The sequence below is a fragment of the Trachymyrmex cornetzi genome, unplaced genomic scaffold (genome assembly GCF_001594075.2).
Source record: "Trachymyrmex cornetzi isolate Tcor2-1 unplaced genomic scaffold, Tcor1.1 scaffold326, whole genome shotgun sequence".
In the NCBI taxonomy this organism is placed as follows: Eukaryota; Metazoa; Arthropoda; class Insecta; order Hymenoptera; family Formicidae; genus Trachymyrmex; species Trachymyrmex cornetzi.
In genome coordinates this window covers 85,726-109,416 of record NW_017297961.1, presented here as the reverse complement: position 1 = coordinate 109,416, position 23,691 = coordinate 85,726, and the positions used below count along the sequence as shown (strand labels likewise).

The 23,691-nt window shown below is 36.1% G+C and overlaps 1 protein-coding gene across 1 annotated transcript in view; it reads left to right on the top strand.

The window, feature by feature from the left end:
* LOC108762947 (probable phospholipid-transporting ATPase VD) overlaps nucleotides 1–23,106 on the top strand; it is a 26,784-nt gene extending 3,678 nt beyond the window's left edge. Inside the window, exons 2-18 of the mRNA XM_018510217.1 lie at nucleotides 3,951–4,595; nucleotides 5,768–5,947; nucleotides 6,399–6,659; nucleotides 16,121–16,396; nucleotides 16,636–16,804; nucleotides 17,339–17,692; nucleotides 18,052–18,347; nucleotides 18,528–18,689; nucleotides 18,753–19,026; nucleotides 19,120–19,552; nucleotides 19,895–20,289; nucleotides 20,747–21,034; nucleotides 21,159–21,410; nucleotides 21,698–21,802; nucleotides 21,899–22,086; nucleotides 22,427–22,600; nucleotides 22,711–23,106. Coding sequence (XP_018365719.1) covers nucleotides 3,961–4,595; nucleotides 5,768–5,947; nucleotides 6,399–6,659; nucleotides 16,121–16,396; nucleotides 16,636–16,804; nucleotides 17,339–17,692; nucleotides 18,052–18,347; nucleotides 18,528–18,689; nucleotides 18,753–19,026; nucleotides 19,120–19,552; nucleotides 19,895–20,289; nucleotides 20,747–21,034; nucleotides 21,159–21,410; nucleotides 21,698–21,802; nucleotides 21,899–22,086; nucleotides 22,427–22,600; nucleotides 22,711–22,762 — 4,494 coding nt within the window. The 5' untranslated portion in view covers nucleotides 3,951–3,960 and the 3' untranslated portion in view covers nucleotides 22,763–23,106. The remainder of the gene's footprint in view (nucleotides 1–3,950; nucleotides 4,596–5,767; nucleotides 5,948–6,398; nucleotides 6,660–16,120; nucleotides 16,397–16,635; nucleotides 16,805–17,338; nucleotides 17,693–18,051; nucleotides 18,348–18,527; nucleotides 18,690–18,752; nucleotides 19,027–19,119; nucleotides 19,553–19,894; nucleotides 20,290–20,746; nucleotides 21,035–21,158; nucleotides 21,411–21,697; nucleotides 21,803–21,898; nucleotides 22,087–22,426; nucleotides 22,601–22,710) is intronic.
* The last annotated feature ends 585 nt before the right edge of the window (nucleotides 23,107–23,691 follow it).

Below are 23,691 nucleotides of genomic sequence, written 5' to 3'. Positions count from 1 at the left end.
GGGGGGGGGGGAGAGAGAGAGAGAGAGAGAGAGAGAGATTCTATTACACTCGTTGCGTTTATTTCAACGCCGGTCAGAAAAGCCACTCTTGCGTTAACTGGGAAAAAAGCATGGATAAAATTTCCTCATATTATCACGTTAAATATCGCGATATCAAAGTCGCGAAAAATAAACAACCTGTGAGTCGTCTCTGATCTTTGATCTAAAATCTCGTTTTTGACACGTATTTACCAACTTCCGTCTAAATTCTTTGATAATTTATTTTTTCTGAGAAAATAACTTTTTAAAGTTTCTTTTTTGAAGAAAAATCTTTAAATGAGACCTTTAAAAGAGTTCTTTTCTCAAAGAAATTTAGATTATCTAAAAAGTGCTGTCAATTATTATTAATGTCTCTTGTAAAAAGCGTTCGGAATTATCAGAAAAAGGTGAAACATTTTTTCCCGAATAGGTTTATTATATATACGGAGAATTTTGATCGATGCGTTGATATTATCGACAATAAGTGTACTACAACAACTGTTATTTCTTTGACAGTACGATTTCGAAAGATTAATCTCGAATAATCCAGAAGAGTCTCGATGATCAATAGGAGGCGATATCGCAATTTTCTTTAACGATTATTCCAATCGTCCTAACGACAGCAAATGGCGCGATAAAGCGTGATTAAAGGAGGCGCTCGTGAGTAAACGGGTGACCCAATTTAGTATAGTCGCTCGATTTTTTTCTACCCTTGATACTTCGTTTACATTCGGCCGGTAGCGATTCACGCGCGTAAAGAGAAGGGTAACCTGCGCGCCATCGATCGTAAGTACACCGGAATCTCCGTACATCGCATTGCACGCACACGCGACCGCGCGATTGCACTCATTAGCGCATGCACGCGTGTACGCACGATGGAACGACCCGTGACACGCATTCCGCCCCCCGCGCTTCTTCGAACTCGAATTAGATACTACATGCGTCCGAGCGCGAATTAAAGATCCGGTAAACATATAATAAAAATAATGCAAGTTAGATGCTGCTAAATCGAGAAACGATAAAATATCCAGTTTCCCTCAAGTATATTGTTAGATATATCTGCAAGATTACGTAATATTTCAATCATGGAAAATTGTAAGTTTTTATTATGATAGTCTATCCTATTAGGTAATGTATTTTTAATCGTGGAAAATTTTTAGCTTTCACTGTACATATATTGTATTATATACATAGATGAATCAATAAGTAACCTTAATTTTTATTACCTTGATCGTTGAGGGCAAAATTAAGGTTACTTATATTGACTAACCTATCATATTAAGTGTATTTACACACATATGTTGGTACGTTAATACTTTGAAAAATAAGCCAGTTGCAGCTTGAAAGGTAGACGATCAAGATAAAAATCAACATTAATAAAAATATCTAAGATCGAAATAAACAATGTCCATATTATTAATTGAAACTAGCTCGTTCTATATTTTTACGTAGGTATCTATTATATATCTAAGCTCATCAATCGCATTAATTTAAATGCTATTATCGCGCTGCAGTTGTTCAATATCAAAGAGTATTCAAGATCTCTTTAACGTTAATAAGAAATAAGAAAGAAAAATATAGCCTATTCTTTGTTCGCAGTATATCGAATACTTATCAGAATTATTGGCAAATATATCAGACGAAGGGTGTATTTTTATACCAGTGTAAATGGACGATAAGCGTTCTTTGGCAATACTTCTTTTCATATGCAGTATATATGTCTGACTAATTTTATTTTATTTTAATGGCAAATGCTGCACACGAGCTTCGAATATGTCCTTCAAAGGGTATTATACTTCGATTTTTGAGTGAGAGGCTATTAAGATTAATCTCTGAATGACGTACTGGGATTTTGAAATAGTATCTGAAAATAACGCGGTATTTCTGAGAGCGTCCTAAATTCCTGCTTCCTGGCGCAAAGAATTTTCTCTCAGACATGCATTCATGCACTGCGTTTTTTTTTTGCAAAGGTAGTTTACTTTGGCTATCTACATGGAGTACACAGGATGTCCGATAAACGTTACATACACATAGCACTTTCTATGATTCGCGTTTTATTGAAGGATCCCCTATCTTTTTTTATCCGATAAGAAAGATACGAAATTGTGTTTAATATCGTAACGCTGGCAAATCATATCTCGATATTCAATTTCGGATTTTGATTTTAGAACGAATAAATGAAATTTGAGAACACTTGTTTTTGATTATACTGCAATATTGTCACGTAGTCTTGTACATACAGTTTGCAATTATCTGGAAATTGTCAAATATTGTCGTACTACATTACATTTACTAGATAATAAATCAAGCAGAAGTCGATGAATAATTAATGTAATCTTTAACGAATATAACTTATGCAGGAACATTGCCCCCTCCCCCCCAATTATAAAATCGATTTAATTAAATAATTATTAATACAAGTTCGATGAACGTGCGAGACACATAGATACATCGGATTATGATATATGAACAAGGTTGATAAAAGGAAATATTTTTTTTAAATATAATATTATGTGTGTTTTGTTTTTAAATATATTTTTTATGCTTTGAACATGTTTTAAATAGTATTAAAAGAGAAATATGCTCAAAACATGCTTTAAGATATGCTTTTTATCAATTCTGTATACAGATATATAAGACAGTGCTGGAAACGATAACGTATATTTTCGAGCAAATATTATAGTGTGCCAATTTTTCACATTTATTTTTGACGAGGCTATTGGCTATCAATATTTCCATGCTTACGTTGATAGAAAGCTTAGATAAAATTTTGTTATCATTTTCATATTATATTAAACCAGGTATCGAACCTCAATGTCGTCTGAAATAATATATATTCCTTCTTTATAAAAATATAGAATGTATATGTATAAAAATAAATTACAAATTATATATCAATATTTAAAAATATATGAAAAAAATACTTAATTAATTTCGACGTTTTTAATATATTTAAAATGTCAATTTTTTTATTTACAGCAACGTGCCGCGGTATAACTCACAATCAGTATAACACTGCACGATTGCGTCAAGTTCGTAATTGTATTTGCGTTTTCTGTTTGGAAGGCACACGCGGTGATGCACGTACAATTGTTATTCCATGTTATTCCGGATACATACCTACAAGCGCGAATGATTCGTCAGTCACGGAAATAAGCAAATGCGTGGCGAGAAGAATAATATCAACGAACGAATTTCAAATCAAACGATTGCGCTCAAAAAGCGTATTTATTATCGGAGCAAGAATGTGAAGACAAATTATCTTCCTAGTGCGATCGAAGAAGATTGAATACCTGCTTTCAAATTGATTCCGCAAATTTTGATTATGATACAATTTCATCTATAGTTGTGGATAAAGGTGTGGCGAATATTACATCCCGGGTTAGACCCTACAATCGATTACCTACGATAATTCTTCTATTTGATGTCAAATAGTATTCTATCATTTATCAATAATTCAACAACAGAGTTCAAAAACTACGCAAGTCCTAAATTCTAAATATTGCAAAATACTTCAGAACACACAAATAATCCTCAAGAATATCTTATTCTCATTAATAATAATTATTATATATATATATATATATAATCGATTTATACAGTTTTAAAAAATAAGATATACATTATAGTTTATAGAAGCTGTATAAAATTGCAAATATGAAAAATCTTTGTAATTTTTAATACACAAAAAATAAAGTATTATCTATATGTTATTTGAAAATCATTGTCTCCATTGAAAAGTACCCTCTCTTTTATATTTCTCTCGTTAATAATTATAGCTAGGTATATGAAAGTAAATTATAAGAATGTTCGATGACATGTGTCATTGTTGAAAGTTTTGAGAGACTTAACCGGTTCTTGCAAAGTTTACTCTGCACTTATCGTTTCACACGGTTTACACGGAATTTTTGTTCTACATCGCGTGTGCATAGATGTGCCAGCATGTCCGAGGACGACGCGCAGGAAGCAGCCACCGAGGAGATCGAGAGACAGGGGTCTCTCTACGTGTTTCCGGGTGCGGGTCGCCCCAGCTGCGCGACGACGTCATCGTCGTCTTCGTCGTCGATCTCGGCATCTCTCCAGCCGCCTCCTCTGTCGTTCCTCCACGGTGGTTCGACCACGGCGAGCACGACAATGACGACCAGTATCACGACGACGACAAACACGTCGAAAAACAGCAACGGCGACGAGGACGAGGACGCATTAGAGGAAGTCAACTCTTCGGCCAGAAGGAAAGGCTTCCCGAGAACGCACGCGAGATCGGCGAGTCACGGTGGTGTCCTGGCGGATGGTACAACCGAATGGCAGACCTACGGGTCCTTCCTGGGTCCATTGACGACGGTGGGAAGCGCCACATCCGCGGGTCGACCGTCAGCATTAAAGAAGCCGGGCCACCAGAGAGCCTTCAGTCAGGGTCAGGTGGCGGATGTAACGCAGAACCAACCAGCCGTAACGGGACACCATCGTGTTGGCTCCAGAACAGATTTTATCCTACCACCAGGCCACAGGGAGGATGGCAGACCGCCTACTGCCGGCAGGATGCCTTCCTTTCGCGGACATTCCCGTCAAGCGTCCAGGTACGAAGTAAAAGAAAACATGATTTATCATTGTTCTGAGTGATAAAGATTAATTATCAGCTAACAAATTAACAGTGCGTTAATAAGATAGACAGTATAATAGATAAATAGTAAATTACAAAATTTGCATTACAATTACACATAAAATTTAAAGAGTTTTAAAATTAAGATCCATTTTGGTATCGGCCTTATCTTGAAATGTTATGTAATTGTTACGTTATTCTGTAAATAGTCTTTATCTATATCTATAATATATTCTCTATAAATCTTTATCTATACTTTCTCGATAAATAGTCGGCATATACAATAAAAGTATGATCAATAATAAATATTAAACAATATATTTATATTTTTTGACCGTATATTTGAGAAACTCAATTAATACTAGAATGTAACTGCCTATTACGGTCGGAGTTGGATCTTCGTTGCTTTAAATAATTCAATCTTGAATTACTAATATATACTATATATGTACTTGCATATATACCATATTGTAGTCTTTTTCAAACTGCGCGCCGAATTGTTTTTCCGGACTAAATAAACGCAATTAAAACTACTCTAGTAATCGCGAATTAAATTGACAAGCAATTTTAATAATTTGATGCTACCATCAAGCATCATATATTATAAAGATGTTAATCTATAAAAACTATTAATAAATTTATTGCGAAAAATATTACCTCGGCCGGGACTTGAACCCGGATCTCTTGTAAACCGTACGAGCGTCCTGAGCCATTAGACTACCGAGGCAATAAATATTAAATCCTAAAAAACTTTGAGAGACACTTCATATTATAAGAGACACAAACAATTTGACTTATAATTTAATGTAACTAGAGATATTTGAATTATCGGAAGTAATATATAAAATAAAAAATATAATTTTACCTTTAAAAATTATAATTAAAATTTTGTATATTGTATAATCATTTGATAAAAATATATATTCGTAATTTACATTTTTCATCGATAATATTAACTGATAATGAGTGCTTTGTCATAAAATATCGATCAAAATTATGAATTCGATGAACGCGCGAAACTGAGAATATTAAAAAATTTTTTTTTTTACTACGAATTATGATATCTTTTTTTACAGAAGATGATATATTTTATGCACAGTTCGTAGAAAGTAAAGTGCTAAAGATAAATTTCGTTGCGACTGTTTACAGATCGGAGTCTATCTATACGATAAGACGTAGTGTTGCGCCTCCATGGTGGAGAAGACTATGGGCCCATTGTTTTGGCCCGCTACCAGAAGAACCCCGTTTAAGAACAATAGTGCCGAATCATTTAGTGCCTCCGAAGACTCCGAAGAGACAGCATCCCAATGGAGATAGGATGGACAATAGGTGAGAATAATAACGAGATGAGAAAGATGTGTATAGTCCAGTTCGGATTAGAGACCCTATAACAGTACTGGCCACGAGCAATTTTGTCAAAAGAGTTTAAAAAAAGGGTGTGTATATATATCTGTCTCTTTTTATACATGTTATCTTATACTCTTATCGTACTCATTCTAACTTGTTGTAGTCGACAAATTATTAACATTCTTCTATAATTGCTTATCAGCATAAAAAATTATTTAATTGCTTGTCAATGTAATACGTGATATTATTACTCTACTTCTATTCATGATTGCGTTTCAAAATCGAAAAAGATTTTGGTTTACAGACTTGTATATAAATTCACTCTGAAATAAATCTAATCAAAAGTTTGTCGTCTCGTGGCCAGAATTTCTGAATCAGACGCGGACGGTCCATTGTCTCACACGCGTTTCCCGCGTGCTCGTTTCTTCTTTAGGGTACGCACAACGAAGTACACGGCGCTGAGCTTCCTACCTCGTAATTTGCTAGAGCAATTCCACCGTGTGGCCAATCTGTACTTCATTTTCATCGTGCTGCTTAATTGGGTGCCCGCTATAAACGCGTTTGGCAAGGAGATTGCGATGATCCCCGTAGTATTCGTTCTGGGCGTCACGGCGCTTAAGGACTTCTTCGAAGATCACCGACGACTCGCCAGTGACCGGCGTGTGAACAATTCCACCTGTCGTGTCTACGTTAGGTGAGTGCAACATTGTAGTTGTACACAGCAAAGTATAGCGTACGGATCGTATAAGCCTCTTCTCCCCTTGCCCCCGGAACTTCCGTAGAAAAGCGTGTAGAGATAACTCAAGTTTTACAAATAAAAAGAGCCGATATAACGTTACGTGTCTATTTGCAAACTATATAGAAGTGAAGTTCGATAAGAAACATTAACGAATGTCGATGAAATATGTAGAACGTTAATACGTCTATTGGATAAGATATTCGAAGAATGTGAAATCTGAATACATATAATGAAGCAACAATAATCGAACACCGAAAAAGCTTCAGTTTTATTTCTAATAATGAATTATTATTCTATGTACGCGGGGAAGCTTCACGTTGAATATAAAAAGTTGAACAAGGACATTTAATTTTTCAATTGGTATCGGCCTTGCGCTCATTTATCCTTGCTCATGTTGCCGTACACGAGCCGTCGCTACCGTCGCTTCAGTTAGAATCCTTGTGACAACGGAATCCGATAGATCGATTCCAATAAGACCGACAATTCCAGATATGTAGGTCACGTACATGTAAACGCGAATGCGCGCGAGCGAGCAGTTGCCGTACATTGCGGTCGAACATGGTGAAGAAAGTGTCTCGTACCGTTCTTTTCCCGCAGCACACGTCCGCGTTCGCAACACATGATACGATGTTCTAATTCGTTCACCACGTCGCGTCAACGTTGTTTACGTTTAACTCTGATCGACGTGTCTCGCAACGACTACAACGGGATTATTATCGACACGAACAACGGTTACGGAGACAGTTCGTATAACGCGTTATCGTACGTGCGTTAACATTCGCTATTCGTCAGCCGAACACGTGCCGCTCGTTTCGCTTATGTATCCGAAAATGATCTTGACAAACGAAAACAGAGGTTGTTGCACACGCGATCGAATAAGATAAATTTGCCACGGCTAGAGTCCTCTAACCACTCTGCTGACCGATACGCTTGCGCCGATAAACGCGTATCTACGCATGCCACGTGGTTGGTTGCAGCGCAACGCGAGGACGGCTTGGATTACATACCCGAATCAGGGGGGAACGAACTCCGAAATATCGTCTCGTGACTTGCAACAATTTTGAGGATGGTAACTATAGGTCTATTAACATTAATTTGAATCCTCTTCCATCGAGGTAAAGTCTCGCGATTTATGTTTCTCATAAGAGAGACAATTTAATTAGATGTGAGTTATTAGACGTATAGATTATTGTTATTATACGGTCTGCACTTCGATTATTTAAGAAGACGGTTATGAGATAAAGGAAAAAAATTGATGGCTTACAAAGGACTGCACACTAACTATATAGTCGACCCAACATTTTTCCAAATAATTAATTTGTGAACTTATAGCAGGGTCTATATTAATTATATGATAAATAAGTTAGTTCTGATGAATTCAATTTTCACATATAATGTGGTAAACAAAAGATGTCATAAATGCAAGGCTCAATAATGGACAGTTTTTTAATTATAGTATCAATTTGTATCATTATTGTGAAAATTAAATTCATCGTACCAAATAAATTTTCGTATAAGCGTGCTAGTGAGAGTCCATCGTTTGCTCGCTACAAGCCTACAAGCTGCTCTAAACGCTAGACTCTTGTAGTTTCTTACTGCATGAGCTTTACATTTGGTATTATCCTTTCTCAGTAGATCTCTATTGATATGTTATGCACTCGGGACAAAAATTGATATCGAAGGAGGAGTTCAAAAGCTTATCTAACAAGTCCGTTAAGGAGATGATATATTATTCTTGTAAGTTCTTACTGCATGAATTTGTGCCAGTAAACGCCCATAGTTTGTTTGCTATAAGTTCACAAACTCCTTTGAACGTTTCTCAGTTGAGAAAGGATAATACTCGATGAAGCTCATTCTGTAAGATACTATAAGAGTCAAACGTTTGAAGCCGTTTGTGAACTTATAGCAAGCAAACGGTGGGCTTTTAGTGGCATAAACTTGCAGTAAGAAACTATATACAAGAATCTAACGTTTGAATAGCATATTACCTCCTCGATAGGTTTGTCGGGTAAGCTTTCGAACTCCCCCTTGGACAACAATTCTTGTTCCGAGTGCATAACATATCAATAGAAACGATAACGACCAACGCGTTGATTCTCGCGCAGTCGACATCCTGTCTTGCATCTGCGTTTCTAACACAAGTTTAATGTCTCTTCCGAGGAGACGGAGCCCAGTTTTCCATACATGAGTCCTTATTCTTTACTCAATATATGGGGAGCGAAGCTTAGGATAAAGTTCCCACTAATCAGGTGGGTTTGAACGTGGATCCTCCGCATTACAAGTCTGCGCTTTACCACTAAATCACACCGCTCTAATCCATTCTCTTTGTTACATGATGATAGCTTAAAAACTAATCATTACTGAACCTTGTATATATATAATATTTTCATTACATTAGAAGCTACATTATATGTAAAAACTGATAGCGAATTCAATTGGATGCACTCAGTACGCATTGGTGCACATTAAAGCCGCCGTACACTGAGAAAAAAATGCTGTTGATTCAATTAAAGTCTATATTACGGGCTGTTACTAACATAAGTAATTAATTCATGTATATTTTTATTGACATAAAGGCCTTGATTATTGAAATAATAATTTATACCTTTATGTCAATAAAAAAGCTGGCACTGACAGCATCACATCCAATACGGTGGCAAGATTCTAATCCAGCTAGCAATCCAGTAGGAAAACAAGCATCGTGTGCCGCCGGCTTTAGTGACAGCCCGTAATGTAGACTTTAATTGAATCAACAGCATTTTTTTCTCAGTGTACACAAGTTGTCATAAAAATGTGTATTTAAAATAAATATATACAGAAACAGCCTAATTTTCTATTCATTTTATTGCGTTGTTAGGAAAAATATGTATTTTATAATTTGAAATATTTGTATTTTACTTTTACATTAAAATGAAATTAGTACACAGGTTTTAATATGCATTTGTGCGCCTAATCGAATTTGCTACACTGAAAGAAAAGATTGGCTGTTGCAGCAAATTAGAGGGTTAAATATGGATAACATTTTTAATTGGCTGCAGCAGCCAATTTTTGGTTGCGTTAGCCTATCGAAATTCTATACTGAATTGCGGATAGGCTAATGCAACCAAAAATTGACTGCTGCAACCAAATTAAAAATGCTGTGTCATATTCAGCCAATCTTTTCTTTCAGTGTATAACTCATTTCGGGATCTATACAGTTAGAGCAGGGTTCTCTACTCGACTTTATATCGATGTAAATTGAGGAAAAATTGAGATCCTCGAAAACATTGTGTGTGAAAATAAATAAAGATAATTACTTCGTGACCTAAAAATAATATTCTTAATTTTTACATCTATATGAAAATCAACAGATTTTCATTTGGTCTCATATAATTACAATTGTGATTCAATTGCCGTTGGTCTACCTAATCGTTCGCTCGTCGTTTTGATCGTTCTTGCGAACGTGGGCAGTTCCGTGATCGTCACGAACCCTCGTTCATAATGCAACGTAATCGGAAAATTGATCGATGACCTGGCAATTCCGATACGTCTCTCTGGATTTCGCCAGGCGACCTTGCCCTTCGACGTGTCTCGTCATATCCTATACACGTCAATTCCTTTTCAATATTAATTCACATTCCCGATCACGCTCGTCATACAAATGATCTGTTTTCTGTTCCTGCACTAGACTGTTCTAGAACTCTCTTTCTCGCTTTAAACAAATATCAAACGTATATCTACCTCATTTTAAGCGTACACTAGTTCAGCCACAGAAAACAGACCTAAAATCGTTCCATAATTTGTATGGTAGTCTTGATTTAAAATCTCTTTTTTTGTCGCTACGATAAAAAAAACCATGTTATCATGCAATGAGATAAAATATTTACATGTTTACCTGTGTCGCCACAGAAGAAAATATTCTAATTACTATGCTTGATGCGAATATTATACAGATCTTTGATGCAGGCATGATGCACTACCCGCCGATGCATTTGCGTGTTCTCTATCGCACAGGACGATCGATTCAAAATTACATTGGCGACTCTCGGCAGTGGCGATTCTTTCAGTCGTGACTATACGCGCTCGCTAATCGTTCAACTTTATCGTTTTCTGAACGCAACGTATCCGCATAATAGTGCGAGCAACTCGCTCTCTTTTCCTCTTACACTCATGGCCAGGTCGATTCTGATCTCGTGCGCCGAAGGCCTTGACATTCGCATTTACTGCCATTACCCCTTTTTATCTCGTCTCACATAGCGCGAACCTTACAATCTTTCGATTCCGCTTGTTAAAGTCTACCGCGACATATTTTTATTGCAATTACGCGCCTCCTCTTTCGAAGCTCTGAGAGACAATATGTCAACATTTTTCGTGAATGCACATGCATACATATGTGTACAACTTTGGTGGAATTGTAGAACTTTTTTAAGTCACGAAATCAATCTTTTCTTATTTTAGTTTGTTTAATTAATTGCAGGTTTAAATAATTTAATATGGAATTTAATTCCTCCCTTCGTTCACGTAGCTTGTTCTAAATTTTTAACAACGGACTGTATCGTTATTTGCCAAGGCGCGGCAGCTAAGCGAAAGTGCTACTTATGATCTGTCTATCTGTATTTAATTAAAATCCAACTCCGTTTTATGTAGCCTTATAAGATTTGTCAGATCTCAATAAACACCAAGAGAAAGGTTTCTTCGATTTAAAGAAATGTTTCTTTGCTATACGATTAAAGAAAAAATTTCTTTGATTTGAACGTTATTTCTTTGATTTAAACATTATTTTTTAAAATATTAAATAAAAACATTTATTTTTGATTTAAAGAAATTATGTTCAAATCAAAGAAATTTTTTTAACCGTTTAGCAAAGAAACATTTCTTTAAATTAAAGAAACCTTTCTCTGATGAATGAACGTTTTATCACTGAGAGAAATGATTTTGTTATAGGAACAAATCAAGGGAAAGCAAATGCGATATTTGTTAAAAAAACAATCGATTTGTTACGATTGCAAATTAATTCGTCAATGTAACAAATAATCGATAGTATCGCTAGCAAATAAGAGGTTCATATATACACTGAGAAAAAAAAGTTATTAACTTGACTAAATGCGTTTAGTTTGTAATGAGTATTTACTTCAAATATTTATATATTTAGATTAACAAAATCTTGTAATTTAAAACATGTTAATTGTTTGAATTAACAAACATTTGCTTGACAGCCCGTGACTGCTACATTTAGTTAAATTAACTAATATTTTTTTGAAACAGCAACTTTTTTTTCTCAATGTATATATATATATATAAAAGTTGTAGACGTTGCAGAGTCTCAAATCGTAAGAAATTGACTAATTCTAGTCAAGTATTCTCCCTATATTTGACTGTGCTTGGTCGGTTTCCTACGACTTAAGACTCCACGATCATCTACGAATTCTATGTAAACGAGCTAAAGTTTATACAAAAGATAGGTTAGATTCTATACAGTTTGTTTCTGTTACTAATAATTAGTTGGTATAGCAGACTAGCAGCAATCACAACAACATAATTTGTTGTCACATATTTACCGGTCACAGGTTAAAGGTACTGGTGGCTCGCTAAATCAACAAAATCTTTTCTCTCAGTGATTCTGTATTTTCCTATTTTATAAATGTCCACAAATTAAGAAACAGAATCAATTTTTGTTTCGATTTCACTAGCATCTATAATAATTTGAAAAAAAAACTGTCTTCTTTTGATTTATAATTATTTAATTAAACTTATTTTGCAGCACTGTTAAGATTGCAAGTAAAACAAAAGTTTCTCAGATTATACGGAAAAAATGTCGCAAGTTTCGTGTATACGAGCTGTTGATCATCGCACTTGCCTCGCCTGTTTGACATCGATTGTGAAACATACAGCTATTGACCTTCGTCGATAGTTTCGTTGTTGTGGTAGCCACTGGACATGCTCTATTGCATTAAAACTTCTCCTAAATCCGAAGCCGTAAGACCGCCTACTCAGTATCTCACTTTAGAAGCCTCCTTTCCCACGAAACTCGCCGACGAAACCGACGTACCGTTCGCAAACTTCTAAATGTCATCCAATATACAATGTTCTTCCGTTACGACATGTTACGATATTATAAAAAGAATTTCATTTTAACTAAATTTGGGATAAACTCGAGACAGAAAGGCATACATTCAGTCTATTTTTTTCCTTTTTCAGAGCTTTTTGAGTGCCGTTAAACCGGTGAATGATGTCACCAGTTGCGTCACGCGATGCGGGTGTAAACGTATGTAATGCGTATACGTTTGCGTATTCTATAACTATATCGGTTCTCCGAAATGCGCTTAAGATCCTGAAATATCGACGAGTAACCAATAAATTCATATATAGAGACGTTCTAGGAAACTTTTTCTACGAACAATTCAGCGCAAAAAGTATAACTATATAAATGTTAGACTGCAAATAATTTGTACTTTGTTTTCTAACATATTTAATCAAACGATACGCAGATTTCCCACGATTTCTTTTATTTAATAATTGGATGATTATTTTTTTACAAAAATATCTGATTTTTCTTATTTTAGATTATTAAGTTTTAAATTAATAAAGTATATGTTTTTAGTTTTTATTTCATTTTAAAAGAATTGTAATTTAATGTTCTTTCAATTTGGAAGATTTTTTGCAAAAATGTTCAAGTGTGAACATCAAAAATAGTAAAACAAAAATAATTCAATAAACAGGCAAATGAAAGTAAGCTGCGCGATTAAAGGTTAAACCTTTAACCGTGCAGTTTACTCTCACTTGCCTGTTTATTGAATTATTTTTGTTTTAATTTCGAGAGTCCATTGTTATACTTAGATTTAAAAATAGTAAAATTATTTAATAAAAATTAATTTCAAATAAATTAATGAACTTGCAACTGATGTCTACTAACTGTAGATAACTATATAGATTAAACCATAAAATTTCGTAAGTATTAGAATCGTAACCGTTTGAAATTCAAGTTGAAACAGATGTTAAAAGAATGCCAAGAAAATGTTAAGTTGAAAAATCTAAAATTTTTTCTTGTGTGCAAATATATAGAAGTTCTGTGAATTTTGATAACGGTAATATAAGTTACCGGTAAGTTATCCTTGACTTGTTATCTCTCGCAATTATAGTACAGTTAAAAATTGTTATCCTAAAATTATGCATCCGGCGATAACGTACACGATGATAGGGTACACGGTATGTTTGATCGTCTGAATACGTGTGACTAAAAAAAATATTATTTATTTAAGAAAATGAACGAATTTATTTCAGGACTCATTAAATAAATTATTACAACGAATTGTAATAGTCTTGCTTTAATATGGTATGCTGAGAACGCAGTTACGTTGCTTACGTAATATACCGCAGAAAAACCTGTTATGTATTTTATCTATGTCCACTTAGACATTGTTTTTGCAATATTGTGTTATATTCGAGAACGAATTATATAGAATCATTAGATTTCTCGCTGTATTATGTATATGGAGATGATTATGATATTAGGCAGATGTTACGTATGTAATTGCATAATTAGCTCATTTATTTATGATATATACATCGTGTACTCACGTTGCTTCTTCGAGGTCCATAACGATACAAATCCACGACAAAAAGGAAACATCGTTTAATCGTGACACCGATACGATACGCGGATGCATAATGCATGCATTTACAATGATTTATGACATACTAAACGTGACGAAAAAGTGAACGGTGCAAAGATACAAGAATGGTGTCTTTCTTTCTATTATCTTTCAAGGCGAACACAAAAGAATTTACATCATTTAGTCTCGTCTAATAAGATGACCTTGTAAAGATATACGATATTCTCTTGTTCTCAAAATAAATTCCTCCTATTTACTAATATGTTGCGAATCTACCGCGTCCAAATGTCGAAACAATATCGTTTATAAGAGGACCTGCAGTTCTCAAAGGTCGTCTCAATTTTATTTCGATGATCGTCTCCAATGACCGTCCATCGTCTCAATTTCATTCGTGGATCAAATGATCCACGAGAATGGCTGTGACGATGGCGTTCAAGGTCGTACAACCTTGGATGCCGCCATTCTATGTGCTTCAATTAAAGAAATATCGTCAATCGGCTATTTCGTCATATCCTAAGAGTACTCGAGACAGATGAATCTTTCTTGAATTAACCAAGCAAGGTCGCCTGTAGGCCTATCCATCGCAATTCCATGCCGAGGAGAACCGGAGAGTAATAGGAAATTATATTTTCACGAAACTCTTTCACAACTTGTATGACGTATCAATATTTCATATATCAATATTCTTGATTTCGTTATTAGATATAGAAAGTTAATTAAAGTATAACATGTTTCCTATAGAACTATGTTTTCGTGAGTGATGTGCTTATTTGACATCTCATAACGTTAAAAAAATGTTCAATATTTAATTAAAATGAAAAAAAGAGCAAAGGAGCAAAACACGGCAAAGAACTGTTCATTAACTTTTTAATTTTTTATCGTACTGTTGTTATTCACGATAATATTTACAATGGTTTATTCATTTTCTGTTTCGGTAGACAAATAATTATAATACTATTGCCGAATGCACATTGAAAAAAATATAGTCAATTTTAATAAATATTTAATCGAATACTGCCAACTAAAATATTTATTAAATATAAAGATATATTTCTTTGATACAAGAAATGTTAATTTGATTTAACAATCTTTTTTTTACTGAACAAATATTTATTTACTGTAAGTAAATGTTTAGTTGGCAGTATTGAAGTAAATATTTATTAAAATTGACTATATTTTTTTCTCAGTGCATATGTTTCGCTGTGTAGACGGAGTTCGTTTCGATTTTAACTAAATCGAAATATTTGCATTCGAAGTTATGTGAAATGTTTTTTGCGGTGACGACAGCAGAGTAGTCTGGATTCTTTTAATGCAATATAGGATTTGTTGATTGCTTTCGTCAACTTAAGTAAAATGTTTATGTAAAATTTCGTTCGCCGATTCAACTTTGAAGGAAGGAGAGATAGATATTTAACTTTTATTTGATGCTATTTAATAATAAAATAACAATATATGTAAATTATTTGATTAATTTTGCGTATGGAACATATTGATATGATACGCATATTTCATACATGATAAATCCAGTTCATTAAAAAAAAAGACTGTGCTTTATTAGAGAAATATTCACAGTCTCTTCATTGAGCGTATAATCAGATCTCTATTGCAAAGTCGCTAAATGTAATTTGCGTAATTGCAGACGGTGAAATTAAAAAGCGTTGCAGATGTAGGAGTACCTAATTTATTCATTGCGCGATCCTTTTAATTATATTATTACTTAATTATGCGTCACGTTTATGCAATTACGCTTCCAGTGTTGTTTAAGTAATGCTTAAAACTAGTGCGACGTATATCTTGACGAAATTTCTCATGATTTCATTATAGCGAAGGCGACAGATACATGAAGGTAGCGTGGAAGGATGTCAAGGTGGGTGACCTGGTTCACCTTTCGAACAACGAACTGGTACCGGCCGATCTCTTGCTTCTGCGAAGCAGTGATCCTCAGGGATTAGCTTACCTCGATACATGCAATCTCGATGGCGAGTCGAATCTGAAGCAGCGTCAGGTTGTCCGGGGTTTTCTCGATCTGCAGGATACCTTCCAGCCTTCCAAGTTCCGATCAGTAGTCGAGGTCGATCAGCCAAGTACTAGAATATACAGGTAAATTGTCGGCGGTATTTATTGTGTGTTAAAATTAAAAATTATTTCTATTGTTTTTAAACTTCGAAGAGCTTTTTTAAACAAATTATCAATTGTCTTTCACATTTTTACCGTAAATCTTTGACTCGAGATTTTTGCAATTTATCTGAGAAACGCGCTCATCACAATGTCGTTTATTGCCGTGATAACGTTTAGAATTAACTAGATTATCAGAGTGATGCCACTGACGTGTCTGTTAGGTTTCATGGCGCCGTGGTACACCCAAACGGCGGCAGGGTGCCCGTATCTACAGAAAATCTTTTACTGAGGGAATGCGTCTTAAAAAACACCGACTTCGTCGAGGGTATAGTCATATACGCCGGTCATGAGACCAAAGCGTTGCTAAATAACGGTGGTCCTAGATACAAGGTAAATACCAATGGAAACAAATATCTCCTTGGTAGAAATGTCATGCATTTTTTGTGCATTTTTAATTTGGATTTATATTAACTCTGTTTCAGTAATTGAAAAGTAAAATTATTTAGTATCCCAATCAAGATGTAATTTGCTTGCAATTCTTGCACAAAATCTGAATCCATTTACTGAGCAAAAACAGGACAATAAAGATTACGTATAAGTATTTAACTAGTACAATGAATCTAATTAATAATAATAACTATTAATACAAAACAATAACTGAGCAAGTGTCTACAAATTACACATATTTTTAGTAGGAAATCTGTTTCAGCTACTGAATAAACCTCTATTAAATTCTTGCTCATTTCCTATACAGTATTATTACAACTAGTGAAAATACAGTAATACTAAACAGTAATTGAATTACTGTCTAGGAAAACTGCATATATTTCTATCAGGGATAATTTTAGAATAATCAAAGTGATTGAATAAATAAGGTACATTGAAGAAATGTCTTTTTGAGATACAACGTGCACGTGATTTCAGCGTTCTCGTTTGGAGAGATACATGAACAGAGACGTGAAATGGTGCGTGGTGATATTGATGGTACTATGTGTGATCGGCGCTTTCGGTTGCCGATTCTGGCTGTCCGCGTATACGGGTCTGTCGATGGTACCATTTTTACCGGTGCTGCAGGAGCCGATCTACGAGAGCTTACTGACGTTCCTGACATTTGTCATAATATTTCAAGTGATGATACCGCTGAGCCTCTACGTGACGATCGAGATGGCTAAGGTGGGACAGGTGTACCACATCGGCCACGACCCGGCCCTCCACGACACGGAAACCGGCCGTAAGGCGGAATGCCGCGCGCTGAATATCACGGAGGAACTAGGCCAAGTGAGTGTGGCGATTTATGTTAAATGAATTTGCGCGGAGCGAATGTTTTACGATATTAACTTATTAATATTATGAAAATTTTATCTCTTGAGAAAAATGAAAATTGGACATTTATATCCTGACATTACAATACACTTCTAATATAAAAAACTAATATAAAAAATATTAAATATAAAAATTTTTTTTTATATTTAATGTTTTTTTATATTAGTATAAACTCAATTAATTTAATATTTGAATGATATAATCGTTCTGTATAATTCTCAACACTTCTTTGCATTGTTTTTTGAACATAAAAATTTTGCATATAATATGCAAAGTATAAATATTATACTTGGAATATTATTATTGAATGACAGGTGCAGTACGTCTTTTCCGACAAGACTGGCACCCTTACGGAAAACAAAATGCTATTTAGGAGATGCGCAGTAGGCGGACAAGATTACTCGCATATGGGCGACAACGAGAATCTGCTTCCGTGCTCGCGGCTTAAGGAGGACCTGCTCATAGGTACATTTCGACATCGCTTACAGGAGTTTCTTATTGTCTTAGCCACGTGTAATACGGTAGTCGTAAATTCTCAACCGCATCACGATAGTATGAACTCTAGCGGAGTCATCGAGGAACCTCAGAAAAACGGAAGTGGCCCTACGAGGTTTGTACGACGTTAGATTAAATGAAAGGAATGCAAAAAACTGACAGATTAACTTCATTTTTGCAAAAAAAGAAAATAATTAAATATGACTATTTTTACAACTATAATAGAGAGATCAGATCTATCACCGTATTTATCACGAATTATTTTTCACAAACTTAACATCGGGATATTCAACAGAATAATGCAAGCAGACGCGAGCTTATTTCCGACCGTAAATTCTCCACCGGTACCACTATCTCCGAGCAACAGAACTGTTCACACCTTATCTGCAGTCTCACCAGTAATTAACACGGCAAATACGTTCGACGATACTTCGAAATTCCCGTTTAAAATTTCCAGGTTGGTATAACGCTCGGAGGTACTCAAGATACAATGGTATTTAATGGCGCAATATCTTTGTAGGCCAAAGTTGCTGAACGTAACATCGATACCGAGCATCGGGTTGCTGGGACGGAAATTTTCGCCGGAGGGACAGAAGGTTTCAGGACGCAGTCCTGACACGAAGAACGGCGATGAATTGCTACAGAGTCCAGCGATCTACGAGGCAGAGAGCCCGGACGAGTTGGCACTGGTTCACGCAGCACGCGCTTACGACATCAAGCTAGTGAAACGGACACCCCGCAGCGCGATTATATCCTTTCCGGATAAGTCAACGGTCGCGTTCGAGATACTTCACGTAGGTGGTTACAAGTCGCTTGTGAGAATGTAAATAGCGAGGTACTAGCAGAATGTAAGTAGTTCACCGTTGTCATTCTTCGAACGCTTGCAGGTGCTGCCATTTGACTCGAACAGGAAATGTATGTCGGTGTTGCTCAGACATCCTCATACCGGCGAGATAGTGTTATATAGCAAGGGTGCCGACACGACAATACTGCCGGCACTTTCGTCGAGCGACGAGAACACCATCGCCTCGACGAGTATCCGACAGTACCTGCAATCGTACGCGCGTCAAGGTCTACGTACATTGGTGATGGCGAAGAGAACACTGACGGCGCAAGAGTACGAGACGTGGAGACAGAAACACGACGAGGTGGAGTTGGCAACGGAGAATCGCGAGCATCGCATACGCGACTCGTACGCGATGTTGGAGTCGCACTTGACATTATTGGGTGCGACTGGTATCGAGGATAAACTCCAGGCTGGTGTGCCCGAAACAATGGCCGCTCTGGTCGCCGCCGGGATCGTCGTGTGGGTTCTGACAGGTTCGTGGAAAATCACTCACCCGTGAGCCAGCGAACAATCGCGACAAACCGGTTTTAACATCGGCGAGCACTATTTTTAGTGCAAACATCTTAGAGAGAGATACATAAGGCGTTTTGCATTGAATCGTAAATGCATTTTCCCCCACATAGCCAACGTTGCGCGTATCCATTATTGCATAAATACTATTATATAAAGACGATGGATTAAAAAAATTACAGAGGCGTACGTATCGAAAGCCAATGAAAAATAAACATCCCTCGGAACCAGTCCGTGTTCTTGAACGTAATTAGCGCGCGTTAATGCGAGTTCCACGTCAGCACGGTCTCCGTTTTCCGTTTCAGGGGACAAACCAGAGACCGCAGTGAACGTGGCGTACTCGGCACAGCTCTTCACGCCGGCCATGCAGCTGCTGCAGCTGCAGGCGAGATCGAAATCCGTAGCTGAGACGCTTATACACGGTTACCTGGAGTCGGTGCGCAAAGAACGCATAAACAACAGTCATTCGCAGCCGGGTATGATGGCCATCGCGGATCCCGCCGGCATATACAACCGCGATATCATCGAGAGAGACGCGCATAGGATCGGCAGTCCGTGGCCACGACAACGCGCGCTTGTTGTGGACGGCAAAACGTTGACCGTGATCCTAGATCCGCGATCGGGTTTGACCGGTCCGTTTCTCGAGCTCACTAAAATGTGCTCTAGCGTCTTAGCCTGTCGTGCCACGCCATTGCAAAAGGTAATCCGTTGACAATAACGAAATATTAAGGAATAATATTTATAGTCCGTCTTTATTTCAAGACCATCTTACGTAATGTTTTAAGATGCTAATATTTTCTATAATACAGTGGCTTATAATATCTCAAAACTGTACTTAAGACCATTTTAAATATAAGGACTAACTATGAATACCTGTGATGAGTTTATGACATCTTAACACTGTACTCAAGACTGGACTCAGATATAAAAATCAACTAGGATCGATATTCATAGTCAATTCTTATATGTAATCTTAAGTACAGTTTAAGATGTCATAAACCAAACATAGAGCTGTATCTTAAAATACATTACTTATAAGACAATCACAAAATGAAAACCGACTATGAATACCGATTGAACAAACTCTAGTCGCGAATTAATAACTAAAATGATAATGATGAAGAATTTAGAATAATATAATTCATTTTATGTTGCAGGCATACATAGTCCGTATCGTTAAAAAACAATTGGGAATGAGGACGTTAGCAATTGGCGATGGCGCGAACGACGTTAGCATGATACAGACCGCCGACGTGGGCGTCGGTATCTCAGGGCAAGAAGGCACGCAAGCAGTAATGGCAGCCGATTTCGCGATTTCCCGATTTTCTATGCTGAGCCGGCTCCTCCTTCTACACGGTCACTGGTGTTACGACCGTCTCGCTAGAATGATTTTATACTTCTTTTACAAGAACGCTACTTTTGTCTTCCTTATATTCTGGTTTCAAGCAAGTATCGAATGAACGTAAAAAGAAAAACATAAAAATAAATGAGAAATAAATATTTATAATTATATATCTTTATAATTATTATTATATATCTTATAATTATGTTTTTTCTCTTTTCTTCCAGATATTTTGCGGCTTTTCCGGTGCTGTAATGATAGACCAAATATATTTAATGCTGTACAATTTGCTGTTTACTTCGCTGCCGCCTCTCGCCTTAGGCATTTACGATCGAGTCGCCAAAGCTCGCATATTACTTACAGCGCCGGAATTATACACAAGGGGACGTCTAGGACTAGTGTATCAGTCCCATTCGTTTTGGCTCACGATTATGGATGCTCTTTACCAAAGTGTCGTCATATTTTTTATTACCAAAGAGGTTAGTACATTTTAAACTCGCTGGAAGTAATCATCACTTTATATCAGGCTTGTCCAATTTGAGCCAAAACGCAAAGCCATCGACATAAAAAAAAATTCAATGTGACTAAGATTTTAGGAACTATAAAATGTTGATAAGCGTCACTTAGATGCATATCAACACTTGATAGTTCCCGAAATCTTACCCACATTGAATTTTTTTGCATCGATGTTGCCGGCTTTGTGTTTTGGCTCCGGATCTCAAATTGGACAGGTCTGCTTTATATGATAAGCGCACGTTTATTTCAGGTTTATGACGATTCGATTATTGATATATGGGAATTTGGAACGATTATTATGTCAGCGTGTATCGTCGTCATGCTAGCTCATGCTGCTATAGAAACTAGGTCTTGGGTAAGTAAGACAAAATGAAAATATAAACTATGTAAGAGAGAATACAAAAATGTCACAGACGTTCCACGTCGCATTGCAACACAATATTTATTTCAGACTATAATCCATATTGGTGCCATCTTCGGTTCCTTAGGCATTTTCTTCGGATTTTGCTTATTTTACAATGCTGTTTGCGTCAATTGCATGGGCCTACCTGGGTCCTTTTGGATAATGGAACAGGCCTTTACACATATCACATACTGGCTGACAGTGGCACTTACTTCTGTTCTTGCCTTAATGCCTAGGTAAGCTTGTCTTATATTATAGTAATTGTATGAGCAATATTAGTTCACGCAAATCTACAAAAATAAAACTACTGGATTTATAGTTTTTTGTATTTAATCAATTTGAAATTTTCTGTCTTTTGCTTTAGTAAGCTTAAACTCCATTTATACGATTGAATTGGTATAGCATCATATTAAATATATCTGGTTAATTTTTTAAGAATTAAATTATGATTTCATGTAACTTTTGCTATTTCTTTATTATTTCTTTATCAATAAACTAATTTATCAATAATTAATGATTCGGTTAATTGTAATAAATAGCAAATTCAATGGCATTCTTTTTTTTTATGAAAAAAAGGTTAATGTATAAAGCGATACAGTCCACTATCGCACCAGATGCTATGCACGTTGTCTCGCGGCGAATCGTCGCGAAAAGCGACGGTCAAGTTCGTCGTCAGCGTATTAGCAGTCAAAGAGGCGAAATCAATTTTATTGCTGGATGGTCGCGTTCCTCGCAACACGCTACTATCAGGTATATCACATTTACATTTATCGTTATTTAATTACTCTAAGTAATACCTACAAGTTTTATGTTGTTCTCTCTCTCTCTCTCTCGTGTCATGTATTAATTATTCATTGCAGACCCAGTAGCTACGGAAGCAAAAGCAACGCTCTCACGACTATCGTCGCGTGATAGGTACAATCAGATCGAGATGAAACGTGTCCATCTCATTAACCGGAAAACCCAATCGATCGCCGAAAAAAGGGGAATGACTTTTCGCTGTCCAATTCTCCTCAAAAGTCATGTATTCCTTCATCAGATCAGATAGAGAATCTTCTGACCTCCGAAAACCTTTTGTATTGACAATCTTATCTAATAACTAACTATATTTAATTATTTCTGATTAACGATTTCTTAGCTTTCTGTAAATTGTAATTCTAATGCTGTAGATACGAGAGGAAAGCTAGTTAACCATGGTGCTATTAAACGTGAAAATTCGCGTTCGTTAATATCATCATGCAATAAAGATTATTAAAGAGCATCAAAACTTCGTTTGAGATGCAATACGCGTCATCGCTTGCCCATAGGGACGTCCTCGTTGCCGATATTGCGATAACGCTAACATTACATTGCCATTTTCGAATTCAAGTTATAGCGGCTGATTTAAAATCGAGTGGCCTTAAATCTCAGATCGTTCGTTGCATTTAATGGCTGTGATTTCTAGGGACCAAGACTGTACGTTGTAATTGCATTGAATCAGGCAGACCGGATTCGAGTGAAAGTCTATACTACGCTACTTTAAGTGTTTCCTCTTTATTTTTTTCATCTAGAACTTCACTCGAACACGCATCTGCAATCTACTTCTACTTTCGAGCAAACCGTATTCGAGATGACCAACGTTAGAGACAGACGGACATATATATCCTAAGTTCTAGTTTATTCATGTCGAAAATAAATGTACAAAGACGTTGTAAAAAGAATACAAAGCATACAAATCTGTATATACAAGATATTCCGCGAGATGTATTTTATAATCGTTGAGAGAAATAGATTTTATATATTGAATCGATTTATTTTTTAAGTTTTTAGTTATCATTTTAAACGTCGTATCATTGGGCGAG